The 27,414-nt window shown below is 39.1% G+C and overlaps 1 protein-coding gene across 2 annotated transcripts in view; it reads right to left on the reverse strand.

Moving 5' to 3' along the window:
- JADE3 (jade family PHD finger 3) overlaps positions 1 to 27,414 on the reverse strand; it is a 47,177-nt gene that overhangs the window by 13,838 nt on the left and 5,925 nt on the right. Inside the window, exons 1-7 of one of the 2 annotated variants that reach the window (XM_033052387.2) lie at positions 20,877 to 20,910; positions 19,408 to 19,467; positions 18,194 to 18,276; positions 7,115 to 7,272; positions 5,092 to 5,282; positions 2,767 to 2,978; positions 84 to 251 (exon numbers count right to left, since the gene is read on the reverse strand). In XM_033052387.2, coding sequence (XP_032908278.1) covers positions 84 to 251; positions 2,767 to 2,978; positions 5,092 to 5,282; positions 7,115 to 7,272; positions 18,194 to 18,276; positions 19,408 to 19,467; positions 20,877 to 20,895 — 891 coding nt within the window. In that variant the 5' untranslated portion in view covers positions 20,896 to 20,910. Of the gene's footprint in view, positions 1 to 83; positions 252 to 2,766; positions 2,979 to 5,091; positions 5,283 to 7,114; positions 7,273 to 18,193; positions 18,277 to 19,407; positions 19,468 to 20,876; positions 20,911 to 27,414 lie in introns of those variants that run through there. The other variant, XM_033052388.2, reaches the window with a different exon arrangement.

Here is a 27,414-nt window from a genome sequence, read left to right on the forward strand (position 1 = left end):
TCAAAGACCTTAAATCATGAGAATGTAAAAAGGCAGAGGATGGAACAAGGAGGAGGAGGACAGGAGAGAAATTAGGGTTTTACCTCTGGAATCCAAAGAGCACAGCTCACATGTGCCCACTTGGTCCCTGTCCTGGTAGCTTTCATGGCACCTCCTCTTTTGGGACAGAGGAGGCACTGAGGATGTATTCCCAGGACGCAGGTGCGACACAGCCAGCTCCCTTCAGGTACTTTTAAGATTCCATAGCAAGCCTTGGAGAAAAACAGGTATTGGAAACATTGTGCTGAAGTTATTTCCCACACAAGCGTTCATATTCACACAGAGAAAAGCTTTCAAAAAGTAAAGGCACAATCTGGCCTTCACTTAATTTATCTCTCTGTGATTTCTTCACCTTAAAATCAGTCAAGTAATCCAAGAGGGAAACAGCTTTAAAAGCAATAGTTTTTACACCTGTTAATAAAACATATCCATTGGGACTGCACAACAGCACTGGTGTTACAAACCGTCACCTTTGCTTTTAGTGACTTTTAAATTTCTGAAGTAAACAACATGGATATTCCTTTAAATTATCTTCTGTATCAAATACTTTCTAAAATCACCTAAAATTTCCTACTGCTAAAGACATAATGCTCTAACATAACTCTATTTAGATGCGAAGGGATATGAGCTGTTTGACTGAAAATCATGTCCTGCAATGTTTGTAGTTACAGTTCTGTGTACCTTTTTTTCCTTTAACTATTTATATAATATTGCAACAAATATTACAACATATACTGCAATTATTTTATGCCTATTTCCCAAGTATTGCACTTAACCATATGGAAAATGAGACATTTCTGAAGTTTTGCTAGGTTTGAGAATTAAAATTAAAAGAGGAAAATAAATAGCTTGATTTCCAATTCAAATTCTCATGGTTCTTAATGGAACCAAGGTGGATCCTGCTGTACATACACATCCCCACTACCTCCACGAAGCTGAGTATATCTGAAATAATTGGCTGCCACCAAAGTCTAATTTCACTCAACCACTCCAATAAAAGTTTCATCAAAAGGGTGGATATCACAGGAAATCTCATAATTTCTAACACTATCTCTGGTAACATAACATTAAAAAACTCAAAAGAATGGGATCATTAGTTGTAACCATTCTTTCACATTAAATCTAGTATAAAATTCCCATACTTGCCTTCCCAGCCTTCTGGTTATAAGATCTCAGTATTTAATATTAAACAATAACATAAAACACTGCACATTTATGTAAGGCTTGTAGGGAGGGGGATTTTATTGAATTAAATGCAGAAAACTGACTAACCTAAATGTTTTTTTGATGTAACAACTCCAGTAAAAGTCCAACAGGGGGAGCTGCAATCCAAATTTTACAAGTGTTCTTTGCCTCCTCTGTGGCATATTCCCATCAGAATTCTTTCTGTTACTATAGCAGAAATTATCTAAGATCATATTTAGGGTACTGGAAATGGACTGAAATTATTTTCTAATTTTAACTGATAAGCAAAGGATGCCTAGACTACTAAAACAATAATTTCACAATGTGCTTGAGCCAGCATGACAGGGCACCATGAAGGAGGAATTTTCTCACAACCCTCCTCCCCCCCACCTCCAAACCGTATGATGACAAACAGACCTGAGGCTACTTGTTGAAACAAAGTTGATCCAGATTAAAAATGAAACAAGTTGTTGTTATGGTTAGGATTAGCTTTAGCCCAGACACACTCTCAGTTTGTTTCAGGCAGATCCAGCACAGGGAAGAGTGAGGGGCAAGGAGGCAGCAAACCATCAACTCAAGCTCAGCTGTCAGGAGACAACCATGAGCCTTTGACTGCAAATCCATCATTACTACTTAACAGGCACAAGCCAGGACTGAAGCAGGCAGCCCAGCTGCCAGCCATATATTCCTGTCACTTGCCACCTCACTGCCAACTCAGGCTCACAGGCTGCTTCACACAGGGACTCAGGTAAGAAAAGGTAGCCGAGCTGGAAGCCAGCCCACTGTGAGCAGGGAGATGACAGGTCTTTTTTCAGCCAGATATGTTTTCCAAATATTACTTGCAGTCAGTACAAAAATGCATTAAAAAAAAAGAGATTCCTTGGTCTCTTCTTAATTTATAGCAAAACTCCCTTCTAGAATAGGATGCACAGGAGCCACAAGATTCATATCCCTTTTCTGATTATAAGGGAACATTTACCTGACATGCTGAGCTCAAGCAGTGTAAGTAGCCTTGGCTACATCTGAAACACTATAAACATCAGACTGGTTTTTGCAGGTGCTGATGGCTTCTGAAAAAAATCACTCTGTTAAAGTGCCTACATGTGGTTCCAGATGGCTAAATTTGAACAGTCTATGTCTGACTAAATCACTAGTTAGTAAAGGAAACAAAAAAAGCTCTGAAACAAACGATCTTTAGATTTCTCACAAACAGGCAAGCCAGCACTTCCCGCCCTGTTTATCTTCAAAGGAGATTTACTAATAGGGGAAAAAATTATTTACAGTCACAGAGCAAATAGTTACATGTCCCAAAACCACACTGTGCATTCCTGCTAGACTTCAGCTGTCCAGTATTAACTATGCTAGGCCACCTAATCTACTGTAATAGTTAAGAGTCCAAAAATTCAACTCAGTATGGCACCACCCTTCATATGTAGAAAACCACAAAATCCTCCACTTAACATTTAATACCAGTTCAAATTCCACACTTTGCTTGGTAAACTTAGACCACAGGACAGTGTCAACATTTCTGCAGGCACTAACCTGATGGACACAAATGTTACACTTGTCACAGAACACCATGTCATTCCCATCTTCACTGTCTGGGGACCGGCACACATCACAGATGACGTCCTCATCATACTCGATCCCCAACCCTTCTTCAGTCTCGATGGCATGATTCATGTTCTCATGGCAGTGCCGCTCCAGCACTTCAATTGTCTTTTCCATTGTGTTTTCATCCAGGAGCCCACATCCTACAACAGAAAAAGGGAAGGGCAATTAGAGGACAGTCAGATGCTTCTGACTAAGAGAAGTAGGAAGAGAAAAAAGACAACTTCTAGCAACTAATGCAATAGATGCAGCATCTAAAAATAAAATTAAAATAGACAAGACTTTTCACTCACAGACTAATTATAACATTGTTTTATAAATACAAGCAGAACTACTACTTGAGTAAAAATTTTACACAAACCACATAGTTGCACCTGGAAGAAAGCACTGCAGCATAAAAGACAGCAGTTGCTGTAACTGCTGGCTGCTCTTACACAACCCTTCCTGCACCTCCGTTATTTTACAAAACACTAATGAAATCTAAAGATGACACACTGTGTTCTTCTAACTAACGTCCTAGGAAATAAAACTTACCAAGAATGCTTCATATCTTATGATACAGAAGTTGCACCACCAAGTACCTGTATGTCCATTGTGATGGAGTGATCAAAGCATGATTATGAAAAGTGCTTTTATTTTTCTGATTTTTTATAATAAAATAGTAGATAAATATACTGTTGTAATCTGTACTATGTGTTCACTTGAACACAACACACACTATATATACTCACCACTAACCAAACTCATAAGCAGAACCACTTTAAAAGTATTTGCTATGAGACTGGCCCTCAGCTTGCAGCTTCAGGACATCCACTGCATAAGAAACCCTATGATGTTCACAGCTACAAGATATCTCCAAACCGCATCTCATCAAAATCCTTGCTCAAAAATGATCATGATGTTGACAGCTTATGATTTACTCAGGCCTTCAAATGCTGGGATATTCATGTAGCATTAACTGTAGAGACTAATATTTTAACTAAGGTACTAATTGTGATTCCTCGTTACAAACAAACAGGGAGAGTTAAAGTGTTCTCTCCCATGCCCTAATACTTTCTCACTGCCTGAATTAAAAGAATTACTGAATCATTCAGGTAGGAAGGGTCCTACAGAGGGCTTCAGTCTCTGCCCAGGTTCCAAGCAGAGTCAACAGAAAATCCAGATAAGGTTGTTGCTCAAAAGATACATGTAGTCATACCTTGAAAATCTCCATGGATGGAGATCTTCCCCCTTGAAAAGCTAACAGCTTTTGCTAACAACATTTCTGTATGCCTGAGAAGTTACTTATATGCATCCTTCGTCACTGGAGTTCAGTCATGAACTCCCTTTTTCAACAAACCAGTCTTCCAACACATCTATGGATTTTCCTGAACGTATAATTGGAACTTTATTGTGCTTGGAGGACAGTGTTCTTAAAGTCCTCCTAGCTCTCTTCAGTAGTTCCACACTTCAGAGCTGCTTCCTAGATCCCACCCAGTTACCTAAGGGGAAACACGTTATCCTGAAGTTCAGGACCAGTGTCCTTCTCACTCCCCGCCAGATCACAGTCACCACCATTTCACTGCCGTTACAGACAACGCTGGCATTGATTATCACTTCTCTACAGGTCCTTCCTATTTTATTAACAGCAAATACAGGAGATGCCAACCTGTCCTTCTAAAGAACCTACAATCACACTCATGGAAGTAATTCCAATACAATTCAGTTATTCCAGTGATAATTCCAATATTATTTTCCCTAGCTCACTCCCGCTCACAGACCTCTATACCCACAACTTGCATGGCAAAAGAAAGTTTACTTAGCTGATTTTGAATGGGCTAACATATGTGAAACTCAATTACTCTGTTGAGAGCCCAGCATGCAAGCTCCTCAGAACTCTGAATTTGTAGATATGTTCCAAGTTCAAGAAATGGAAACATCTGCTTTCCCTACATAAAATCTTTGACTTTTGAAGCCCTAAAATTAATTCCACTTGGGATGGGCTTTTTCTCTCTTGCCTCAGTCTGCAGAAGTTGCAGATGATTTTGGATGTCAAGAAAATTTTAGGCACAACAGGTTAAAAAATTTTAGGCACAACAGGTAAAATATAAAACATTAACAGGTCAATAAAGTAATTACTTTGTTAGCTCCTGCTTATCTTAACATTTCCATTCAATTCTCATCCAGAAATCTTTCAGAGACCTTACACAGTAGACTACAACTCAAACAGCAGAAATTAAGTGCAGCTTTTAAAATGAGAACATGTTGTGGAATTACCCATTTCTGTAAGCTCTTCATTTAGCTCCTGGAGCCAAAAGATGTCCATATCATCCAAGTCATAGCGACACACAGATTCTGCTAGTTCCAAAATATTGATGTAACCTGGCTCTGTGGGTTCTTGGCTGGAACAGTGGATGTACTTCCTGGGTCGTGTATACAGTACTTCTTTTACTTTTTCTGCTACAACCCTGTTGGTGAAAAGAAAAAAAAAAGAAGTCCTTACAGCTTTTTAAGACCCATCCTTGAAAGACATAAAATATTTGCTGTAACTGCAAAGAAATCTGGGGTTTCACAGATTTTTAACTAGCCAGTAAGTACAGTCAGCCTAGGGAGACAGGATTCTGTGAATGTCAATTTTTAACCCAAAATGTTACAAGGTTTACAACATATACTGAACCCTTTTTAAAAAATAAGCCTGTCAGTATGATTTCCATTGAACAAATACTACTAGTATGACAAAGCAACTGTTTCTGAAACCCACAGAAAGTATTATGCACAAACGCAATACAATCTCTGTCCTATATTTTTCCTAAATGATATAAGGAAATCTTGCCAATCAATCTCTTGAATATAACAGCTTTTTCATAAAAGCTTAATTTATTCCACTGTAGTATCTGTGTGTGTGTGTGAAAAATCTTTGCTCTCCATTTGGGATACTCAGTCTACCCTTATTTTGTAAATGACACCTTATTCACATTACAAATATATTATTTTTGTTATTCAAGAAACATTCTGATGCCAAGCAAAAATGTAAAAGGGAAAAGTCATCCAAGAAGCAAGGGAGAAAAAGATTTGTGCTCTCAATCTTTTAAGTATTTTCAGAGATAAAAGTCAGTATTTGATTGGTTTGATTTTGGAATGGAAAGAATAATATTAACTAGATAAAGTTCAACCTTTCTCTGAATTCGATGCAAAAAACCCTACATGTGGAAGAAAGCCAGAAAGATACAGAATGGAACACTGCCATACACGCTTTCTGGAGCTGACCTTCCACAGGACAAGGAACAAATAAAAACTCTGGGAAATAAGGTAGCAAAGAAGGAGGAAGCAACTGTCAAGCTGTATTCCACATAATTCTGACTGGACAATGTGGATTATCAATGTTAGCACAAACAATGTTCTTCTTCCATTCTTCATCCCCCTTTACCCTGCTCATTTTTTCCTCTAATTCCCTTGTGAGCTTTTCTTTTCTCTGGTCCAGCCAAATCTATAGCATTTCTTTTCTTCTAATATAATACTGCTGGTATGAGTTGCAATATACTTATTTTTAATAATTTGGTACTGGCAATAGCCTCAGTGGAAATCAAATTATACTGGCTTAGCACTTTCACCAGACAATTCATTTATCTGCATCCTGAAGACCACGCTGGCATTAACCTTTCTCTGTTGAAACATGCTTTGTTTCCACCAAGAAGGGTTGCAGGACTACAGTGCTATATTTCCCTAATCTAAACACAGTGTGAGAGAACAGAAGATTCTTTATCTCCAGAATCTGAGATCACTGAACTTCTACAATGTTAAGCAGTCAACTGCGGTGAGAGAAGGTAGAAAAGATTAAAACATTGAGAATAGCCAAAATTAGATTATATAAACAAATGAGTAATATTACCAGCTATCAGTGATTACTGCATGCCTAGTGCTCTATATCATCATGTTGCATAGGGAAACTTTTCAAGTAATATGCATAAGATATGGGTCTATTTTTAATTTATTCAATTCCCCATATTCAAATAAAAAACAGCTTTTAATCCATAGCACCATGTGACTGAGGAAAAAAGATTTTTTTACACTCACTATGTACATACTGTAACAGCGTGCAGACAGAATGAGATCTGGACTGAAGTGCCACAGAAATGTTTTCCAAATTGGCACTTGTGTGAACATGTCTGAAGGCTGCTACACTGAAGATTTAAACATACCAACAGAGAAAAGTTGACTGCACTTAGACAACTTGGGTTTGAGAGACCATCTTTTCTGAGTTGCCATTTTGTGCACATGATCCACATCTGATCACCAATACCTGAGAGAAGGCTGTGGAATAGTTTCTGGACTGGCTGGAACCTGAACCCCTTTCTCCCATTCTTGTTTCCACGTGTCCGCGAAGACGTAATACTCATCAGGGTTGACATGGTGAGAATCTGGGAGTTTCATGGCACTAATGAGATCCTTGCGGAACACCTGCAGGAAACAGAGTGCACAGATGGATTTTAGAAAGAGCATTGCATTAAAGAATGTGGCAGGTATTTTTCTCATCTACACTGAAACAACACATATACATTGATAATTTTTTTAGGGCACCAACACAAATCAATCTGAAAGTACCTAGATTATTAATTTTTAGTATGAAGTTTACACTAATTCAAAACCATTCTGCTGCCCAAAGGTTAACCAGAAGGAAGAAGGTTTTGACAGGTAAGCAGAGAGGAAAAAGGACACCTGCATCTGATTCAAGACTCCTCACCATATTTTCAATCACCTTATTGCCAGTCTAGGCTGTACCCTAACTTAGACACAATATCCTTTTCTTTCACTCAGTTCAGCTACTCTAAACTGTCATAATCATCATGGGCTACAAACAGTTGCCATGGCAAAACTGATGGATAGGCACTTGCTCATTTATTAAAACCACTTGAAGTTTTATTGGTTAGGGTTTCTGAGATCGAAGATGAACAGCTGCCTTTGGTGGGACACAAGACCTGTGTTGCTGTGTCCAAGTAGTGATGGACAAAATTCAGCATCAGCATCTTTTAGCAAACCTATACAATGAAACACCACCCTCCTACAAACAACCATAGGAGCCAATCTCCAGCCATAATGCTTGGTTCCAGAGAGTTAAGTTTTTACAAGGATGTAAACATGATCTACAGTCATCTCAAAGCTTACTTAATGTTAATATCTGTCAACTACAGGTGTGTACAATTTAAATAAAGGGCATAGGTATCCTCTGCAGGCTTTTTCCTCCACTGCTACACTGCACCAGCTTAATGTTCAGTAAAGCAAAACAGGGACTGTGACTTGGTTTTAGGGAGACATTGCAACTAATTAGCTGTATTATTGTAATGAGAAATCAAATCCTCAAAGGGCAATAAAATGAAATGGAAAATATCTCTGCAATAAGTTGTGACAGGTTGAACTCTCCTCTTACTAATTCAGTTTTATAACCAGAAAAGTAATAAACTACTGCAGAGCCCAATATCTTCATGTACCCTTTTCAATTTGACAGTACCAGATCGGTTATGCCTACTCCAAAAATTCTCAGCTGTTCTTGGAAACCATCAAGTAAACATTATTAAAAAAGTCTCTGTGCTAAAAAGGTATTGAAATAGCTGCTGGTGACCTGGAACATCATCATTACTTCATTATGTTGTACAAATGCATCTCATACGGGCTGCCAGGAGACCAAGCTGACCGAGGGTACTCAAACCTACAGACTCAAGGGTCTTGTATTTGCTAATAATGTGTTATCTGCCTTGGTTCAGAACAGACTGTTCACTGCTGCCTTCTATATAAAACTCCTCAGGTACCTAACAGGCCTATATTAAAATCTGAATGTCAAGAGAAAAGCATTGAGACTGCAAGCATCCATTTTTTTCAAACACTCTATGTACACACCAAAATAAAATGTAAAATGATTTATGCCACATAAAAGGCATTTTAGTTTTCTGTGTTACAGGTACAGAGCCAGGATTATGAGAAGCATTAACAGGGCACAATTCCAAAGAACACCAGAAGGAAAAAGTATGATACAAGAAAAGTGCAATGGCTGCTTTAATTATCAGAAAATATATTTCTCAAATCTTATCTGAAATCAGTGCTTTACAAACTACCTTTTAAGCCACTGACAGCATATAAAAGTGAAGTACTTCACATCAAACCCGCTATATCTTAACAACTAAATGAAAAATGCTATTAAAGACATCAGTATTCTAACTACATTGCTTAGTAGCAAATCTTCTGATCATCCATTATATATGCAAACTGTATCTCTATATTTTATCCCTGGAGCATGAATTTCTTATGGTTTTCTTTTGACTGTTGTAAGTACTGACCACACCATTACCACACCACAACATTAAGTTCTCTACCTTAGATTTTTACAGTTTAGAAGTACAGGTACCACTGAAGGTCAAAGATTTAATCAATGAAAAGATAACTGTTGAAACTTTTGGGACTCCAAAACTCAGCTAAGACTTCGTAAGAATTGCCTGTTCATACTTATGTGATTAACAGTGCAATGGAGGATTTCCTGCAGACACTTAGAATCACAACAATCTTTAGCTCTAGTCATTCTTCATTTCTCCACGTGTGGCAAAGCAGGGCCTTCCAACAGTAAAATACTCTCAGAGGGCAATGTATGAGAACACTCAGTCTGTACAGTAATTTCATGACTATAAGGCGCAACCTTTTGACTAAAATTTTCGCCTGAACCTGGAAGTATGCCTTATAGTCCGGTGCGCCTTATATATGGGCAAAAGTTCGGAAATTTGCCAACCCAGAAGTGCGAGCCGCGAGCCGCGGGGGGAGCCGGCAGGGCCACAGCTGCCGGGTGGAGGCAGGGCTGCAGGGTCAAGGCTGCCGGGTGCAGGGGGGCCCGGGGCCTGCGGCGCCTCGGCAGGCATGCTCTGGCCCCGGGGACGCTGCACGAAGCAGCGGCGGGCATAGCCTGGCCCCGGGGACGCTGCACGGAGCAGCGGCAGGCATAGCCCGGCCCCGCTGGGTACAGGCGGGCCCAGGGGTCAATGGTTGCCGGGTTGAGGAGGGGTCTCAGCCAGCAACCGCGCCGGGGGAGCTGGGAGCGGAGCCTCGTTGCAAAAAAAAAGCGCGCCTTATAGTCCGGTGCACCTTATCTGATCTACAAAGTTGCGACACTTGCCGACTCCCGGGAGATGCGCCTTATAGTCCGGTGTGCCTTATGGTCATGAAATTACTGTATTTCCTTTGTTGTGGAAGTAAACCAAAACACTCAGGGGACCCAAAGAGAGTTTTCTGACAAATTGAGAAAATTCTGCATCAGCAGTCAGCCTCAAGGCTATAAAATAAGCCACCTACACACAGAGCAGCATGCACACCTTCAGGATTTAGATAGCCAGTTTCTCCTCATGGCTGTTTGCTTTCCAACATTTTTTTGAAAAACAATGCTGCTCCTTTACTAACTGTGTCCTTAGAACAACAGCTAGTCTGCTCCACAGCACACACTCTCCCCTCTCTCCCCTCTTGGCAAGAGCCACCTGCACTTCCAGTTAGCCCATGAAGCACATCTTTCAATCACCCCAAATTAGTTCTACTTCTTGCCTTATATAAAGCACAACCCCTCAAGTTTATTTTAACGTCACCTGTAATACCATACATATTGAAAATACCTGAAAAATGAGTATGCCAAGGCTAGGTTTATAAGGTATTCCCATCCAGAAACATCACTCCTCACAACCAGACTTAGCTGGTGTCAAGTGCCTTCAGCAAACAACAGAACAAGGCCTTGCAGAGCTGAGCTATAACCAAGTGCAGCTCCCAGAGCCAGTTGTATACACACAGAGTTGGGAAACCCCCCAGCACTCAAAGCATTCCACAGTAGTTACTGTATGACAGCGTGATTTTTAAAAAATCTTTTTTAGCAAAAAGATCACGAAATTACAAACAAGTTTTAGCTTTGCCATGCAAGGTTGCTTGGTCTGAACTTAAAATTTCATTTTGCTGCCAGGAATTTTTAGCTTCAACCACAAACAGTGTAGCACTTTGAGTAAATTACATCAATGAAATATGTCTGCTTATGTCATCATTGTCTCATAATCTAATTGTTACCATTTCATTGAGAACTTCTATTACATATTTCATGTTTTAGAACTGGGGTTTAAATGACCTTGTTCTTTAGTCATGTTGTGGTTTTAAGCCCAGCTGGAAACGAAATACTACTCAGCCACTCACTCAACCCCTCCCCTGTATTCCCCCCACAAACCTGGTGGAACAGGGAGGAGAATCAAAGTAAAACTTGTATGTTGAGATAAGAACAGTTTAATAATTAAAGTAAAATGCAATAATAATAGTAAATAATGGTAACAATCATGATAATAAAAAAGAAAAAACCCAAACAAGTGATGCACAATCAGTTGCTCACCACCCACTGACCAATGCCAGACCCTGCTTTCTAAACCCAGACCAGCTCCCCTTCTGGGTAATTCCCCAGTCTATATAACAATGCTACGGTGTGGAATATCCCTTTGGTCAGTTTGGGCCACCTGTCCCAGTTATGCTCCCTCCCAGGTTTTTTGGTTTTGTGGTTTATTTTTTATTGCATACCTTCTCACTGACAGAGCATTAGACATGTAAAAAAAGAAAAGTCCTTGACTTGGGATAAACACAAATTATGAAATAACCAAAGCATCAGTGTGTTATCAACACCATATTAATTCCAAATCCAAAATACAGCCCTGCAACAGCTATTGAGAAGAAATTAACTCTACCCTAGCTGAAATCAGGACAGGTCAATATTAGTGTTTTGCTCTGCAGTAGAAGTCTGCCTGCTTTTGCTGAGGAAATGAGAACCTCCTAGCCAGCTCTGCAGACACACTGCCATCTACAATGCCTTTAAAAACCAAATTCTACAAAAAGTCTTGAGAAATATGGATGCTGTGCTCCCCCAAAGCACTAATACACCAAGAAACAATGATATCAAAGATATGGTTCGCATATTATATTTGCTTTTCAGATTTCTGAAAATAATTTGAAAATTATGTTAGAAGAGTATGTGTGAGGAAAATTAACCTCTTCAAATTTATTTTAAAATGCTTCACCAAAAGCCATCTATGATTTGACCTCAAACTCCCTCTGGAAGCACTCTACAGAAATGCAATATATAATCTTTCTCACTTGGCCCTGCTGTGCTTACTCTGAATAAATCAGGCTCTGAAACAAAAATATTATTTTGTATGAAGTATCCTAATCCATTAAAGATACTAGGGAGAATACAAGTAATGGTAGAGAGAATTACAGTAAAATACTAGCATTGAAAACAGAGAATGATCTTGACAATAAAATGGCCTTCTACAAGCCCCATGATGAACAATTCAAACTTCAGATCTGCACAGACTGTCAGGCACCTTCTGTTCATCACCACTGCAACTTAAAACTATATTAAGAAAATAAAAAAAAAAGAGTGAAATACCTTTTCCAAAACCCCTCTGCAAGCTACTACTGAAGCTGGTTGATGTCGCTGCTCATTCACCATGCCTTGCCCAAATGCACGTGTAAGGAAAAATAAATGGATTGTGTCATCTCTTTAAAATGAAATGAAAGACAATTCTTCTTGTGACATTCTTCATGTTTGCAAGTACTTTGATCAACTGCTTACAAACTCCCAACACTGCAAGTCACTTGTCACAGGCATCTAGGCAATGACTGTGAATCACACCTCCAAGGTTTAAGTAAACTATGGGTTAACTGCTCCTGTTACAATCAAAGCCCACTTTATGCTGGATTGCATGTAATTGCTTCAGTCCTGAGTTTCCCCTGCATCTAGCAGAATTCAGCAACAGGCTTTTCAGCTCCCATCACTTAGGGAGTCAGAAGACCTACTGCTCAGAAACACAGCTATGATTTTTTAAAAAGCAGGAGGAAACTACTACGTCCTGTCTTCCCTGCAAAAGTATATTAAATCTTTTACAGTAAGCACCATGGAATGAGGGTCAGCATCCCCTCTAACCAGACAGCAGCTAGCATTTTCCTAGATTTTTGGTGTCCCTCTCAAACCCATCTCAAAGGCCAAGTTTGAAATTCCATTGTCAAGCACTTGAGTTTATGCGAAATGCAAATGATACAAGTTTTTCCATCATGTTGAGGGTCAAATCATCTTTATTCTCCTTTGAAGGGATCTAATAACTTTTAGTCCTATAACCACCCCCTAGCATTAAGGCTTGCATACTTACAAAGCAGCAGGTTTACACCTAAAATCACCTCATAAATAATAAAACAAATTTAAATTCTAATATGACCTATTACAAATGTAATACAGCCACATAGTATCTAAACATAGTTTATCTTTGTACGGATGTTTGACAGTATGTGCAAAAGACTGCCCATTTACAGGGGATGAAGCTCCAAGAACAGAATTTGGTGAGCTCATCCTGGAAAGGTAGAACTTTTCTTTTTAATACATTGCAACCTGGGCATGAAGTTTCTGAACGAACAAAGTTACCTTGCCGAGAAATGTAGAAACTTAAGGCAAGTTTGCTTGGCGTTTTGGTTGGTTGAGGGATTTTGGCAGCAAAGTAAATAAAAGGCAACACAAATTTCAAATGGAAATGAAACTACAGTTCCAGGCACATATACCAACTGGACTGAGAAACTTAAAATGTTAAAAGTGCTGTGATAGACAGGAATATGTGTAGAATTAAATTTGTAGTTCTCAAAAATCCACACAATTTGGACAAGCAATTCACTAAATCCTAATGTTAAAATTCCTTACTCCCTAAAACTATTTTGATGAATAATCCAGGATTCAAGCAAATTAAATATTGTACTTTTCATTTAAGTAGCCATGAAACTTCCTAGTCTCCTTTTACAAGCCTGTATAGGAAAAGCCAGGAAATTGGATCCTAAATCAACACTACCTAACATCATGTCTCTGACAGTATCTCATGTGCCAGAAGAATGTGCAAGAACATGTCAAGTTTCCTTCTGGTTGCTAATCAGACATAAGCTTTGGATTTTGGGGTTAATCCTAACAATCAATTTTTCAAGTGGTATTAATTTATACAGATATTTTAAAAAATCTGTACTTGCTATCATCTGTTAAATTCCTTTTTTAATCTTGTTTAATTCTCAGTCTCAACAACTTCCTGTAGCAGATGAGCTTCCCAGTCTAATTGAATGAAAAGGATATTCTTTTAATTGCTACAGACTTTCTAACTTTTGGCCTCATTTTTCAATGCTCATGGCTGCCTTTTCTCTCCAGTTCTTCCATCACAAGGACAGGAAGGACTTAAGAACTCTAGTTCTGCTTTTTCCAACCCATTCATACTTTACTGTTATGCCTGTTCATTCACTTCAAAGATAAAACAGCTCGGTCTTTTTACAAGCAAGCTCTTTCACACCTTTCTGCATTTGGGTCACCTCTTCCTGAAGAGTTCAAATAGCCTACGACAGTATCTTAAAGGAAAAAAAAAACCAACATCATAGAAGTGACTGATGAGTTTGCACCTCCAACATTACATTTTTTTTTAATCAACTATGCCAAGCAGGCTAAAAAGTAGCTCATGGATAATGCATGTTTGCCAGAGGTCTTCAGAAGCCTGTACACATGTCCCAGATAATTCAGAATTTTCTAAGACAAGCATGCACATAAAAGTGACAGTCTCTTATTGCACATGGTGCATGCAAAGCAATATCGTTAAACCATGTTGCCCATTCATTCACAGGACAAAATCAAGCACTTTCAAACTACAAAAAGAGTCCATTTGCTGCCAAGAGTCTTGTCTTACAGGGTGTTTCTCAGGTTCAAGACCTATGATTTATGTGATAGTTAAATGCCACTAAAAAGAGTTTCACATACCCAAGTAATGAATGCAGACCATTTACTTTTGGAAGATAGGCTGCATTTCACATGATAATACAGCTGTCACAATAATACATGCTGTCACAATCAGCAATGAGGGACTAAAAACTACTCTTGCTGTGAGATTCAAAACCCTATTTGCAAAGAGAAGTAAAATATTACCAAGTTACATGGAAAGAGTTAAAAAAAAAAAGCACAATGCTAACTTCACTTCTTTGCAGTTTCAAGAGGGAGACAGGATTGAAAAAAAGATATACATAAATTTGAGTGTCATAAAGATCACTTAGGTTCTTTTGTGACCCCATAAGCAAAAGGGAAAAGACATGGTCAGTCATTCAGGACAGTCCAGCTAATGGGTTTTCTCTGCAAAAGTGATTCCTACTACTCTGCCATCATTTTCTGCCCCAGCTTTCATGGAGACAGGAAACTGCCAAGTACAGGCTTCATGCTGAGCCAGACATCCAAATGTCTCCTACCCTGCTGCTCCCACACAGGCTGCTGCAGAGGGCTGTGAGTCCCTCCTGTCTATGTTTAAATCCATTGAAGGGCAACATCACAAATGGTACGTGGCCAACAGCATCATAAAAGTCTCCAAACCAGCTATGAACTTTGTATTACTGGTTTGACTCTAACCTCAACACAGCTAATTTATTCACAGTAAATGCTTAAGATAATGGGATAACAGAATTTTTAAACCACCATTTCAGTAGTTTGTGATAGATTATAATCCAGAAGGGGAGCAGCAAGAAAGACTTGCTTTTGACATTACATACAGAAGTACCATGGTCTAAAGAAGCATCATTACAGGCATCATTATCATTCTTCTCCAAGGAGGAGACTGGAGTAAGTTGAAACCAGGTCCAACCCAGTAAAACCCCTTTGGGATTTATACAGGCTCTGGAAACGAGCTTGACATTTGCACTGTAACATGACACCTCTTTGCCCGGCAGTAACACTAGACTGAGATCATTCCCAAACCCACCTGGATTCTAAAGCACCTGGAAGGCAATTCAAGGCAGAGCAATCCTCAGATGCACCCACTCATCACTTTTTACAGGCAACCTCAGAGGACACTGGCATATTTAGATAAATTCTGAACTGGCACATAAACTCACTCTTTGCTTATGGGAGTACCAAACCCAAGCCTTTATTTGGAGCGAACACAGGTAGTCAGGTAGGGCTGGTGATGGTAGAGGAAGGGGAAGAAAGCCTATGTATTCACATGCAATTTATTTCAAAAACCAAGGCTCACTGGCATGAAAGAAAATTAATGCATGAAGACCATGAACAAAAAATTCCCAAACAGCTATTTATAGCTTTGACCTTCTAGATTTTCTGCATCACTAACTCAAGAAACAGCCTGCTGCCTGGCAAGCAGAGGTGAACGAGAGGAGAGCAATGACAACTTGTTACAGAGAGGCCTTGCTAAAGAGATGCTGTCAGCCTGAAAATTTAGATTTCTATTTAATAGATATTAGACAACTATTGCTACAAAAAGCTTGTTAGATTTACAACATGATTTTTGGAAGGGTGTGTAGTGGGGTCCCTTTTCAGTATTTGCTTTGCACCCTTGTCACCACTTGATGCATAAATAATCAATTTCAATGCTCTGCTGACAAAAGCATTTCATATAATGCACTTCCCAGCATATGCTTTTCAAGGGGTCACAGGGAGCACTTGCTTTACCAGAACAAAAGCAAAAATGTAAAGAACTGCCAGAAGTCTTATGTACAAGAGGTACATACTACTGTCACCTTTCCTTCCATTCCCTTTCCAGGAGAACTTAATTTGTTTCAGGGATCTTTTACATATTGTACTCAGGATGAGTTTGGGATTTCTTTTTTTTTTTTTTCTCTTTTTTTTTCCTCCCAGGAGGAGAATCTTAAATCAAACATGACAAGAAAATTCTAGTATTACTAGAAGGATTACATTATGAAATAGACTTTTCAAATTTCAAGTGTATATTCCAGATTTTGTTCATCAAAGTTTCAAATTTTCAAGCATTAAAGGAATCAAGATTTTGCCTTGGAATTGGTAAAAGGCAGCAAAGATTATCTCAAAGGAGAAACTGAAAGCATTGGTCATTTTAACTCCTAGAAGTTATGCAAACAGAATGCTTGTATGCTACATAGCTGGACCACATCTTCATAATTATTGTTTTACTATGCATATGCACATGGAGAAAGAATGGAGCAAACTCAAAGGCGGCTGTAATGTAGCAATCCCTAAGATGAAGAGATGCAAGAATAAAACTGGATGGCTGTGCAGAAAGAAGGGATTGGTAAGGAGCTGGCACTGAGGTGTATCTGAAACAGCAACAAGCTGGGCAACGTGTGTGCTTCAGCTCCCTTGTGCACAGCTGGACTGGTAACAGAGCTACTGCTAGGCACACATGAGCAACACTTACAAGACCTCAGTAGTCATAACCTGTTTTAAGATTTAAATTCTTACGGAACCATAATCATCATAACATCTTAAAGGCATAAAGCTTAATGGGTTTTTTTAACCTTCTTGGTGACTGCAAATAAAATACTATATAGCTAGTTCTAGACAATTCCACTTTTTCTAACTTCTTTTGTATTTTCTTTTAGAAATTAGTGAGTTTTCTTGAATTTACTTGCAATAAGAATAAAGCTTCCAAAGAAAAGACACATCCTGTATCATTTACCTTGTTCTTACCACACCAAACCCACCTAGTTAGAAAGGAAGCATGAAGCATGTTTGCTGAATAGCTTAAGCTGTAGGAGCATAATCTACATATTTCACACAACCCTGCAGAGCAGTAACCACTCAGGTAAAAAGCTGCTGGTATAGTGAACAACTTCTGCGACATAACTAAAATTCTGAAGGACTCATTCAGAGGCAATGTGATAACAAGTAAGGGGAATTAGCTACAAGAAATATTTCTCCAATTTACAGTATCTGACTTCAGCCCTTAAGAAAGCAAGCATAAAATCTGGAGAAGGCAGCCAACAAATCTTCCACTAAGAGAGGTTACCAATGGAATGGTCGACAAGACAGCTTTGGGCACTGGATTGTGCATAAATGTCAATTTATTAAATGGGTGAGTACAGGTCCAGTGACACTGGTGATAAGTGTGGAGGTTCTAACAGGTGGAGACGTCAGAGTAAACAAAAAAGCTACGTGGACAGTAAAAGCAGAGCAAAAACTGCAGATACAATATCCTACCCACTTAAATGTCCCACTCTTTCATTCTGAAGCAGAAAGACAGTATCCTTCCCAAACACATAGATATGAACCACTTTTCTCTGCCATGTTCTCATACCAGCTTTGGCCAACTTCAAAATGATATTACAATTCCAGAGAAAGAGCAAACTACATTATACTATCTACAAATGCCGTAAGTCATTTCGGTCCATCAAACACCAGAGTTCCTATAACACTCACACAGTGAGGAAAATGCAGGTTCACAGAGAATTTGACAGGTGACAAAAGGACTCACCAGCACTAGATTCATAGCTCACTTCTTCAAGGCTTAGGAACACAAAAACTGTAGGAAAGAAAACTACCAGTAATCAATCCAGTTCTTACCTCAGCAGGCTTCTTTTGTTCATTTGCTGGTGTTTTTGACTTGCTCCTGTATTTAGAACAAGAAGAAAAGGAAGTGGAAGGACCTGTTAAAAAAAAAAAGAAATTAAAAAGGATCATTATAGCTTGGTTCAATTAATTTAACTTTTCCAGTAAAACACAAGGCACTCCAATCTCTTAAATTATAATTTTTGACAAGACGTGGGCAAAAAAAACACCTGTTAGGCAGTCTGTAGGCTTAATTTCAGCTCCTCCTGTTCCACTCATTCTTTATAAAACCACAGCACACCAAGTTTATGGGTGCATTCTGCTCTGCCCAGTACAAGCATGAGTAAACAGAAACAAGCAGACAGACTGCTTCCTTTCATTTAGTTCCCTTCTAACAAAGTGGAAGGAATAGTAAAACAGAATTTGAAAATGCTCAAAAAAAACCAAACCCCAAAAGAACAAAGCAATTATACTAAAATGTGCTAATGAGAGATGCAAAAAACCCATAGTGTGATCTTGGATGTTTTGGGCAAAACATTAGTTCAGTAGAACAAGTTCATCAATGACTTGCAGTGATTATGACAATGAATCATTATTAGGTATAGAGCTATTAGATAGGCACAGGTTTATAGAAACAAACAAGATCCTGCCACACAGGGTTGTTCTGTTTTGGGTTTCTTGCAGATAAAATGGAAGACATTCAGGTAGATGTCTGCCAAGAAACACTTAAAATGTAACTTTACTAAATGGTTGAACAGACCAAAGAGGAGTAGATCCAGAACCAGTATGAGACAACATAACAATCAATATACTGATTATAATTTTAACACATTAATGCTCAAATAACTTGCCATCCCCAACTACCTTAATGTTGAAGCTCTGCATACCATAAGACAACAAGATTCTTTTTTAAAAAACCATCACAGAATAGAACCCTGGGCAGTAAAATTCTTCTGGATTTACAAATTTCTTCTTGTCAGCTATGAATGAGAAAGATGTATAAGTCTGTCTTGAAATTCTGAGTATACTCAAAACTCCCCTTATAAGATCCTTTGCCTTATTCTCCTCCTGTAACATGATTCAGAACACCAAAGACCACAAATGCATAAAGAAATCAATCAAGAAACCTTTTTTTAAAATTTTAAGAGGTAAAATGGTTTGCCCTCAAACCACAGAAGAAAACCACAAGGGGGTGATAGACCAAAGAAAAACTAGCAGGTATTACTTACTCTCATTGTCTGAACTGTCACTGGTGCTTAGATGCCTGTGGCGTTTCATCCTGACGCATCCTAAAGAGAAAAAAAAAAAAGTTGATGGCGACTGTTCTACCAGAAAATCACCGGCTGCTGGCTGACGCCAAGCTCTTCACACTAAAGGCAAAGCTCCTCTGAAGAGGTCTCGGGCACAGAAATAATCCCAGTTCAGTCACTATGTTTTATTTCTGCAAGCAACCATTAGATCACAGTCCTGCTTGTGAAACTGAGCACCCCTCAAAACCAGCATGCCTCTGCTGGGCAGAGCTTGCTTTTAATTTTGCAGAAAGAAGTGCAACCCGCCAGCTGATTCCCGGCAGGGCATGAGTGGTGCACTGCTCGACTCAATGTCCCATCTGTTCAGCTGGAGGAAGAGTTGCCATGGTGGCAGTAGCTAGCTGAGAGACGAGTGGAGGCCAGGAAATAAGGTGGATGCACAGCAAGGCAAGGATTTAGAAATGTAACACCTTAAAAAACCTAAACAAACAAACAAAAAAAGCACAAAGACACCTTAAGGTATCCATGCAAAGCAAAAGGCAGATTTTAAATAGCGACAATCATAGAAAGCAGTGACTGATGCCATGTAAGTCACCTGATCATTTATTTCACAAGCGATGTGGTTTTCAGAATTTTGAGTATGCAGTGATCAAGAGTATCACTGAGACATACTTCAGTGGTACTGCACCAGTTGCATTTAAAAAAGGTATTGAACTTTTCAAAATTAATTTTTGAACATGTAATGCTACAGAGAGGGGAAGAACTTTCTGCACCTCTACTTAATAAATGAAAAATCTAAACAGTTATCAGTTATATACTCTCAACAAGTGCCAAGAAAAATCCATACACATTCTTATTAGTCATGCCACTCCATAATATTCAATGGTAGCTACATTTGTTAACTAAGGTTCAATAACAGTTTACAATTAATAGCAGTAAATAAAAATCCCTATATTTGTAATGGAATGAATGAGAAAATCAGTAGAGAAAAGTAGTAAAAAAAGCAATTCTGCAGGAATATACAAGAACTCATTTTTTTGCTTGTTTTTAAGCAGAAGATACACTCAAGTAGGTTACAGATAGCTGAACCTGAAATGTCTATAGTACTCCAAGTGCCAGCTTGGCTATACCTGAAATGTAAGCAGTTTCATTGCTTAAACATAACCACATACTATTTAAAAAAAGCAACACAGCTGAATATCCCATTTGATAAGCACTCCACATTAGTTACTGTACAATGGTTCTTGAGATTATCCAAATACCACGGGATAAACAAGATCTCTAGATAAGAGAAGCCTGCCCAAAGGCTTTGAAGAGATTGAAATTGAATTGTTTGCAGCACAAGTGTTTAATTTAGTGGAAAATTTCAGCAGTCTTTGTATTTAAGAGAGTGAATTTACTGAATCTAAATGCAGTGATCACTCGAAGTTTAAATCAATCCTTTCAACCTGTTAAAAAAGAAGACATTGCCCACAGTCCTGAAAGCTGACAAAGGAAGTGATGCTTCCAGTTTTCAAGAAAGGAGATACAGAACTTCTGAGTCAGGTATTTAACCTGGGGGGAAGACAGAAAGACAGAGGACAAAGATCATTTGAATAATTGCTTAAGCAAGGTATAAAATTTCATTACATAACAAATAATTTCACATTAATTCACCTTCTCACAGCTCAGGCAACATAGGGAAGACAAGGCAGCCATGCTATACGTGCAGACCAGTGTCCAAGAAGAGAGAAACATCAAAAATTAAACACTCAAAACACTACAGGGCTTTGCTTTCAGTGAGCAATGTAAGGTAGTGTGTAAACATGAAGCAACTTCCACAAAGCTTTTGGACAAAAGCTGTTTGACACGTAGAAGGCACTTGGGTCAGGGGGACTTGTCTTTTTACATGTTTTGGGGGCACCAGAGTTGAAGTTTGCTGCAAGGTACTGAAGGCAGGTCTAGAAGACTAGACTAGACTATTGCCAACTTCAAAATTTAAAGGCATGGATTTCAATCAAGAGCAAATAAAATTGTACTGCCTATTTGAGAGCTTGCACTCCAGGCTAAACCCAGCCCCATGGAGCATGCAGGTCTCCCTAAAAAACACAGGTTCTGCCCATGACAACTTATCTGCTGGCAGGCTTCATTTCCAAACAACCTGGTTTAAAGACCATCAGGTACATTATAAGACCTTGTAAGACAACAAAATAGAAGCATCTAGGTGAGCTGAGTAGTATTCCCCACTTCCATTTCTTCCTACTTGCTTTGGTTTTATGTTCAGGTGAATTTTTGACCAATTGTTAAAAGGTGCTGAAAGCTTATGGCAGGCAATTCCCATCTCTGAGAGGCTATACAAACATGCAGCAATAAAACCTTTTCACTCTGTACTAAGGACAGCTATCTGCAGAGCGTAACATGAGCATTCAATTAAAGTCGGGTCGAACATGAGGTTCAGAGAGAGAACTACAGGACAGAACACCGAGGAAGCCTGGACTTCTGCCTAGGCAACTGGGAAAGCAGAGCAGAGATGCCTACACTTCAAAGACAGCTTACTTAGAAATGGCAAGTGTAACAAAAACTTTAGAACAGAAAGCACACCTCTGCCAACAACTCCATGAGAGCAGAAAAACAAACACACACACATGCTAAACAAAAGTAAGAAGCTGTCATTCGAGAACTGGGTTTGTAGCAGCTCACGAAAGAGATTTACACCTCCATGATAGTAGACAGAAAAACTAGTCACTGAGGGAAAAAAGCCCTGAATAGTAATAGTACTAGATTCCTGCCTGACTTTTTCAGCAATATTAACCACATCAACAGTGTATAAAAATCCAGAGTTACAACAAATTACAAGTGTGCTGTGTTTGGTAAGTCAGGTTATTTAAGTGCCTAACAGGCTACAAATTCATCCTATGTCCCCACAGGATGCAGGAGGAGACCCAGAGCCTCAGCACTATTCAGCAGAGACCACCTCTACAGGGGATTTCACTTTTCTCTTGTAACAGAGAACCCCTTTGCTGTACCCTTGTGTACACTGGGACTGCAATAAAACTTTCAGCTCATTTCCACCCCAAAGCACAAGGGCTCATCAGAAAGGCTCCCTGATAATGATGCCTCCATTCCCTAGACACTAGAGAGGGATCCCAAAGTAACATCCATTCAGTGGGAAAGTCCTGCCTCACTTTCATCTGCCTTTGAAGAATAGCAGAATCAGAAGCTGCTCAATTCAGAAAAACAGACACCCCCACCCTTGAAAATTGATGTCAACCTTTCCCAGCTTCAGTCCAAAATCCCCAAAGCAGACTGGCATCCTTCAGTTTGTCACTGCATTTTGCAAATGGGCATGCTGAACTTCTTGATCAAATAGACTTAAGTTTTAACATTTACACTTCCTAGCAGTAACAATGTACAAGTTGAGGGAGTGCACAGCAAAAGAGATGCGGCTCCACCCCTCCTCCCCCCAAAATGCCTGGAGAAAATCCTTGTTTCTCAGTCACTGGATCATGATTTCTATGTTAGAAAGTAAGTAGGAGTGAGAGTGCACAGGCGATATAGGCAAGCACAGATTACCGCAAAAACTATCATTAAAAATACAAACATAATATACTAAGTGGTTTTGACCCTCTTTTTTTTTTTTTCTTTTTTTAATCCACACAGGGACTAACATCTTATTAATCACTTGTACGACAACATATAAAAATTCTAAAGATGCCCACATCTTCAGGGATCTTCTAAATAAAAACTGAAAAACAGAAGCAGCAGTAAGAAATCATCATATCACAAGGAAAAAGATGTTCAAGTCTCCAGGCAATTATTGCAATGAAACATTTGCTGGCATTGTTTTTAATATGAATTACTAGAGTTATTCCTAAACTTTCACCATATTCTGCACCTGTTGTACTTCTGACTTGCCAAGCCATGGCTGCACATTTATGCCCAATCTGCTTGAAACAGCTTAAGACATGAACTGCAACTTTTAAAAAGAGAAATCAGCCTCATTGCCTGCTGTCACCTTAACAACTGAAAACAGGTCAAGATGCCCTGAACCTTCTTGTGTGTTTAAGCAGAAAACAACTCCAGGAAAGCCTCAGCCACAGACAGCAACATTGTGCTGCCAGCTTTCCCTGGCTTCCAGAAGGCTGCTGTACATATTGGGAATTCTGGCCTGGAGACAGAACCAATGCTTGTACCCAACACACCACTGCACTTTCAAGGAAAGCCAGGAAAAAGCCACCCTGCAAGCACCTGGCTGAAATAAAAACATGGATCCTAAGTTAAGAAGAATCAACACCTCAGCCAGCATGTGCAAGAATCTTAAGACAGTAACACTTGATATTTCAAAAAATCCAAGGGATATGTTTTGTAATTAATGATTCCAAGTTGCATTCGCTCCTTTTTGCTTATTCACAAGTATCTGCATTGTGAATAAGAAGCAGCCACTTGCCTCTACCACCATTCTCTCCTGTTCCTGAGGAAAATCAATGTTGTGCTGACTTAAGGCACTTCCCTCTTTTGAAAAGCTAGTTACCATGGATTACTCAAAAAAATCACTCAAGCAGCACATGCAAGTAGTAGACAGGTAACAAAATTTCAGAGGCTTATCCAAAACAAAAACCCATTTCAAATATCTGCAGAAACAAGACAAATATTTTTTTCATTTCCAACTTGCATCAGAGCAAACAACTAAATTTACCAAATAAACAATTACATTTAGCCTCTTTTTTTAGTGCATTCCTCTGGATAGTTAGTGTCAGTAACAGCAGACACAAAGATATCACATCGAGTCTGTATTTGTACAACATATTAGGCAAGACATCAGTGACAAGAGTACAAAATGAATCTTTAAAGTCAGCCACGATCTCTGAACAAAACAGTATCTCTCCAAGGAATAGCAGTGCTTCCTGGCTTCAGTTTGTTGCAGACAAAGGTTAAACACATCCATACCCTACTCAGTACCTGTTAGGACCTACAGAGATGGAAAAAACAGAACCAGAAAATTCAAGAAACCATTAAGCAAACAAATCTTAGACCTGGGAGATTTTATTTCTTCGCATCTTAAAACAGCCTGACAAAAATGGAATTGGTCACAACACTATAGAAATTTTCAAGTGGGACAAAAAGTAACCTACTTTATTAAAAAGAAAAACAGCATCTATGTATGAAAACCAAATGACAGACTACATGTAAATTGCAGATTAGAATTCTGTGCTTACATTTTTACAATATGGCTTGTCTACAAAAAAAAAAAAAAGGCAGAGGCAGTAGGTAGCAATTTCCAAGTCTCCAAAATGTGGTTTATGTAACTGTTAAATTTAGATTAGGAAGCAAATTATCTTGAAAGGTCTCCAGGAAATGTAGTACAGTAAAACCATTTAAATAGGTCAGATTTCATAGTCAACTGCCAGAGAAATTACGAAATATGAATAGAGTTAATACAAGCTTTCAAATAACTAGAGGAAGAGAGATCGCTTGTGTTTGGGTTTTTTATTATTACTTTTTAATATCCTATCCAATCTCACAAAAACGCTGTATTAACTGGAAAAAAACACTCACTTAGAACCTGGCGTAGCAATATTTGCTACACTGAAAAGGTTTGAAAGGTTAAACAATTCACAGAAGAGGATATCCAGCAAACAAAGTAACAACCTTAAAATTCAGTGATTGCTTTTTTATTTCACTCTAACCAGAAAATTCTTAAAAATTTGTAGTATTCTATTCTACTCAAGAAGTCCATAATAGAGTGACCACATCTATCCTAGTCTCCCCTAACTCCCCAAATAAAATAATGAGTTATTTTGTGAAGATTATTCTGGGCCCACCACAAAATAAATTTTTTTCTTGCTACCATTTCACACTAAGTCTTGATTAACATAATACTATGTAATTCAACAAAGGAGGAATGCACCAGCATTCTAAAAGGAATGCACTTTTTAGAAGCAGCAGTACCAGCATGTGCTTAGTCATTAGGCAATAAATAATTGCAGTAAGCAAGGAAGTGCACATTACAGGAATCTGGTTGCTAACATGGGTCTATATGAAATGCAGTAGCAACAGGACACAGTCTCAAACTCAGTCTTCCTTGTATGTCTCCTCTTTATATAAAGCAATTTGGCAGCTGCCTGAAAGGTACTGTAGGTTTAAAAATGAGAAGAAAAAAAAAGAAGTCCAAAATATAGTATTCCAAACATGACTTATCCCCTGAAATATTTTTTTTTAATTGTTAAATTCTGGACTGAAGTCATCTGCTGAATCACAAAACTAGGATGAAGAAACCCCAAATATAATCACACACACAGATTCACTGTGGATTATGGGCCAAAAGGGAACCCTGACATCATTTCGTGTGCCCTTCTACCATGATGATACACCATTCAGTCTAGTGCAAAGTACTTAATGACCATCACTTTACTTTCCAAGTATAAAAAGAGGGTAAGTGATGCTCCTTCATATTTCTAATACACTTTTACGACACAATAAAATACAGCACACCCTAAGTACTTTTCCTACCTTGAAAACAGAAGTACAGTTTTTAATTTCTGGTACCACATCCATGCATTGATCCACTGCGAGGGCAGGGGAGCAGATTTACACCAGAGGCCTTCTAAATTGCCTCACACCAAGCAGCTTGTTAAAAACCAGAAATCCTCAGAAGAACAAATCACCAGCAACACATGCAGCACCATCACTACTTAAGCAGAAACTTTTCAACAGGCTACAAAGAAATTAAACTGCACTGTCTTCCCAGTGCTTTCCTGACACTCAGCAGTGACTGAGCAGCCTTATTTTCTTCTTTGAGACAAGGTACATGTGTTGGCCTGTACACAGAATAGCCAGGTGGGCCAGGCTGACACGGAAATATTTCCATCCATTAAACACAGCTTTAACACTACCATCCTGAAGACAATACTGATCTGGGCAGAGACAATTAAAACAAAATTATACAACATCAAACCGTTGTTAATTCAAGAAAATACACCACTGTGTATGTGGTTTTGAGCTACTCACTGCTTCAGTCCTCATTATTAATTTTCTACTCCTGAACACAACACTGGTTTTATACCAGCTGTTTATTAACAGGACTATCATTTTCCTAAAGTAGCAGCAGAGATTTGGACACACAAAATTATTTCCTTCAAAACACCATATTGTATTTGAATGCAAGTCTGCTTTTAACATAAATTTAAAAAGAAACAAATCACTTTCTTCCCTAGAACCACAACCAGTCTGGTGCTGCCTGGCATTGCCACACGCACATGCCTGAAGTGTGTCTGCCTGTCTGCAGCCTGGTACAACTCCTCACACCCACCTTCCAGTTCCTCTCACCCTCCTCCTGGCATTACTCCCAGGCAGGGAAAAGGCTAAAATGAGGGTACATCCCTCATGTACCCTCCCAGAAAGGGAGTCATGGTCATCAGCAGGGCACAGTGCCTGCCCACCCCAGCCAGGTCCATCTCGTTGCTGTAGGTCCCTCCCTGCGGAAGCAATGAAGTCCCCAGCATGACAAAATGAGGAACAAGTTCCCAATAGGAAAGTCACAATGATATTGAACACATAAGCACCACCATCTGCTGAGGTGGCCAGCAGAACACTGTCAACAGAGGGATGCCACTACAGCTCTCACTTCCTCTGTTAAAGGTCACATAAGCTGTCTCTTGTCAGGCTGTTGGAAACAACACAGCAGCTAATTGATCCCTGAAGGAAACACCCGGGAGCCAAGGGCCAGCTCACACAGAGCCTTCTAGCTGCACCTGCACCAAGTGCCATGGAAAAGCACCTAACCCCAGTTACTCATGCTCAGCAAGCTCATTTGGCTAGGGAGACGCAGTTATTGATCATGTTCTGTCTTTTTTACAGGGCTTCCTCAGAAGAAAACTCATGCCTGACTTAACACTAAGACAGTCAAGTACCAAGGGACAAAAGAAGAAAAGAAAACCCCACAAAGCCCAGTTACTGAACAAAGTTAAGGACATCTGCTTTGAAGAAAGACTGATGTGGATGCACTGC

Source organism: Catharus ustulatus, chromosome 2 (genome assembly GCF_009819885.2).
Source record: "Catharus ustulatus isolate bCatUst1 chromosome 2, bCatUst1.pri.v2, whole genome shotgun sequence".
NCBI lineage: Eukaryota > Metazoa > Chordata > Aves > Passeriformes > Turdidae > Catharus > Catharus ustulatus.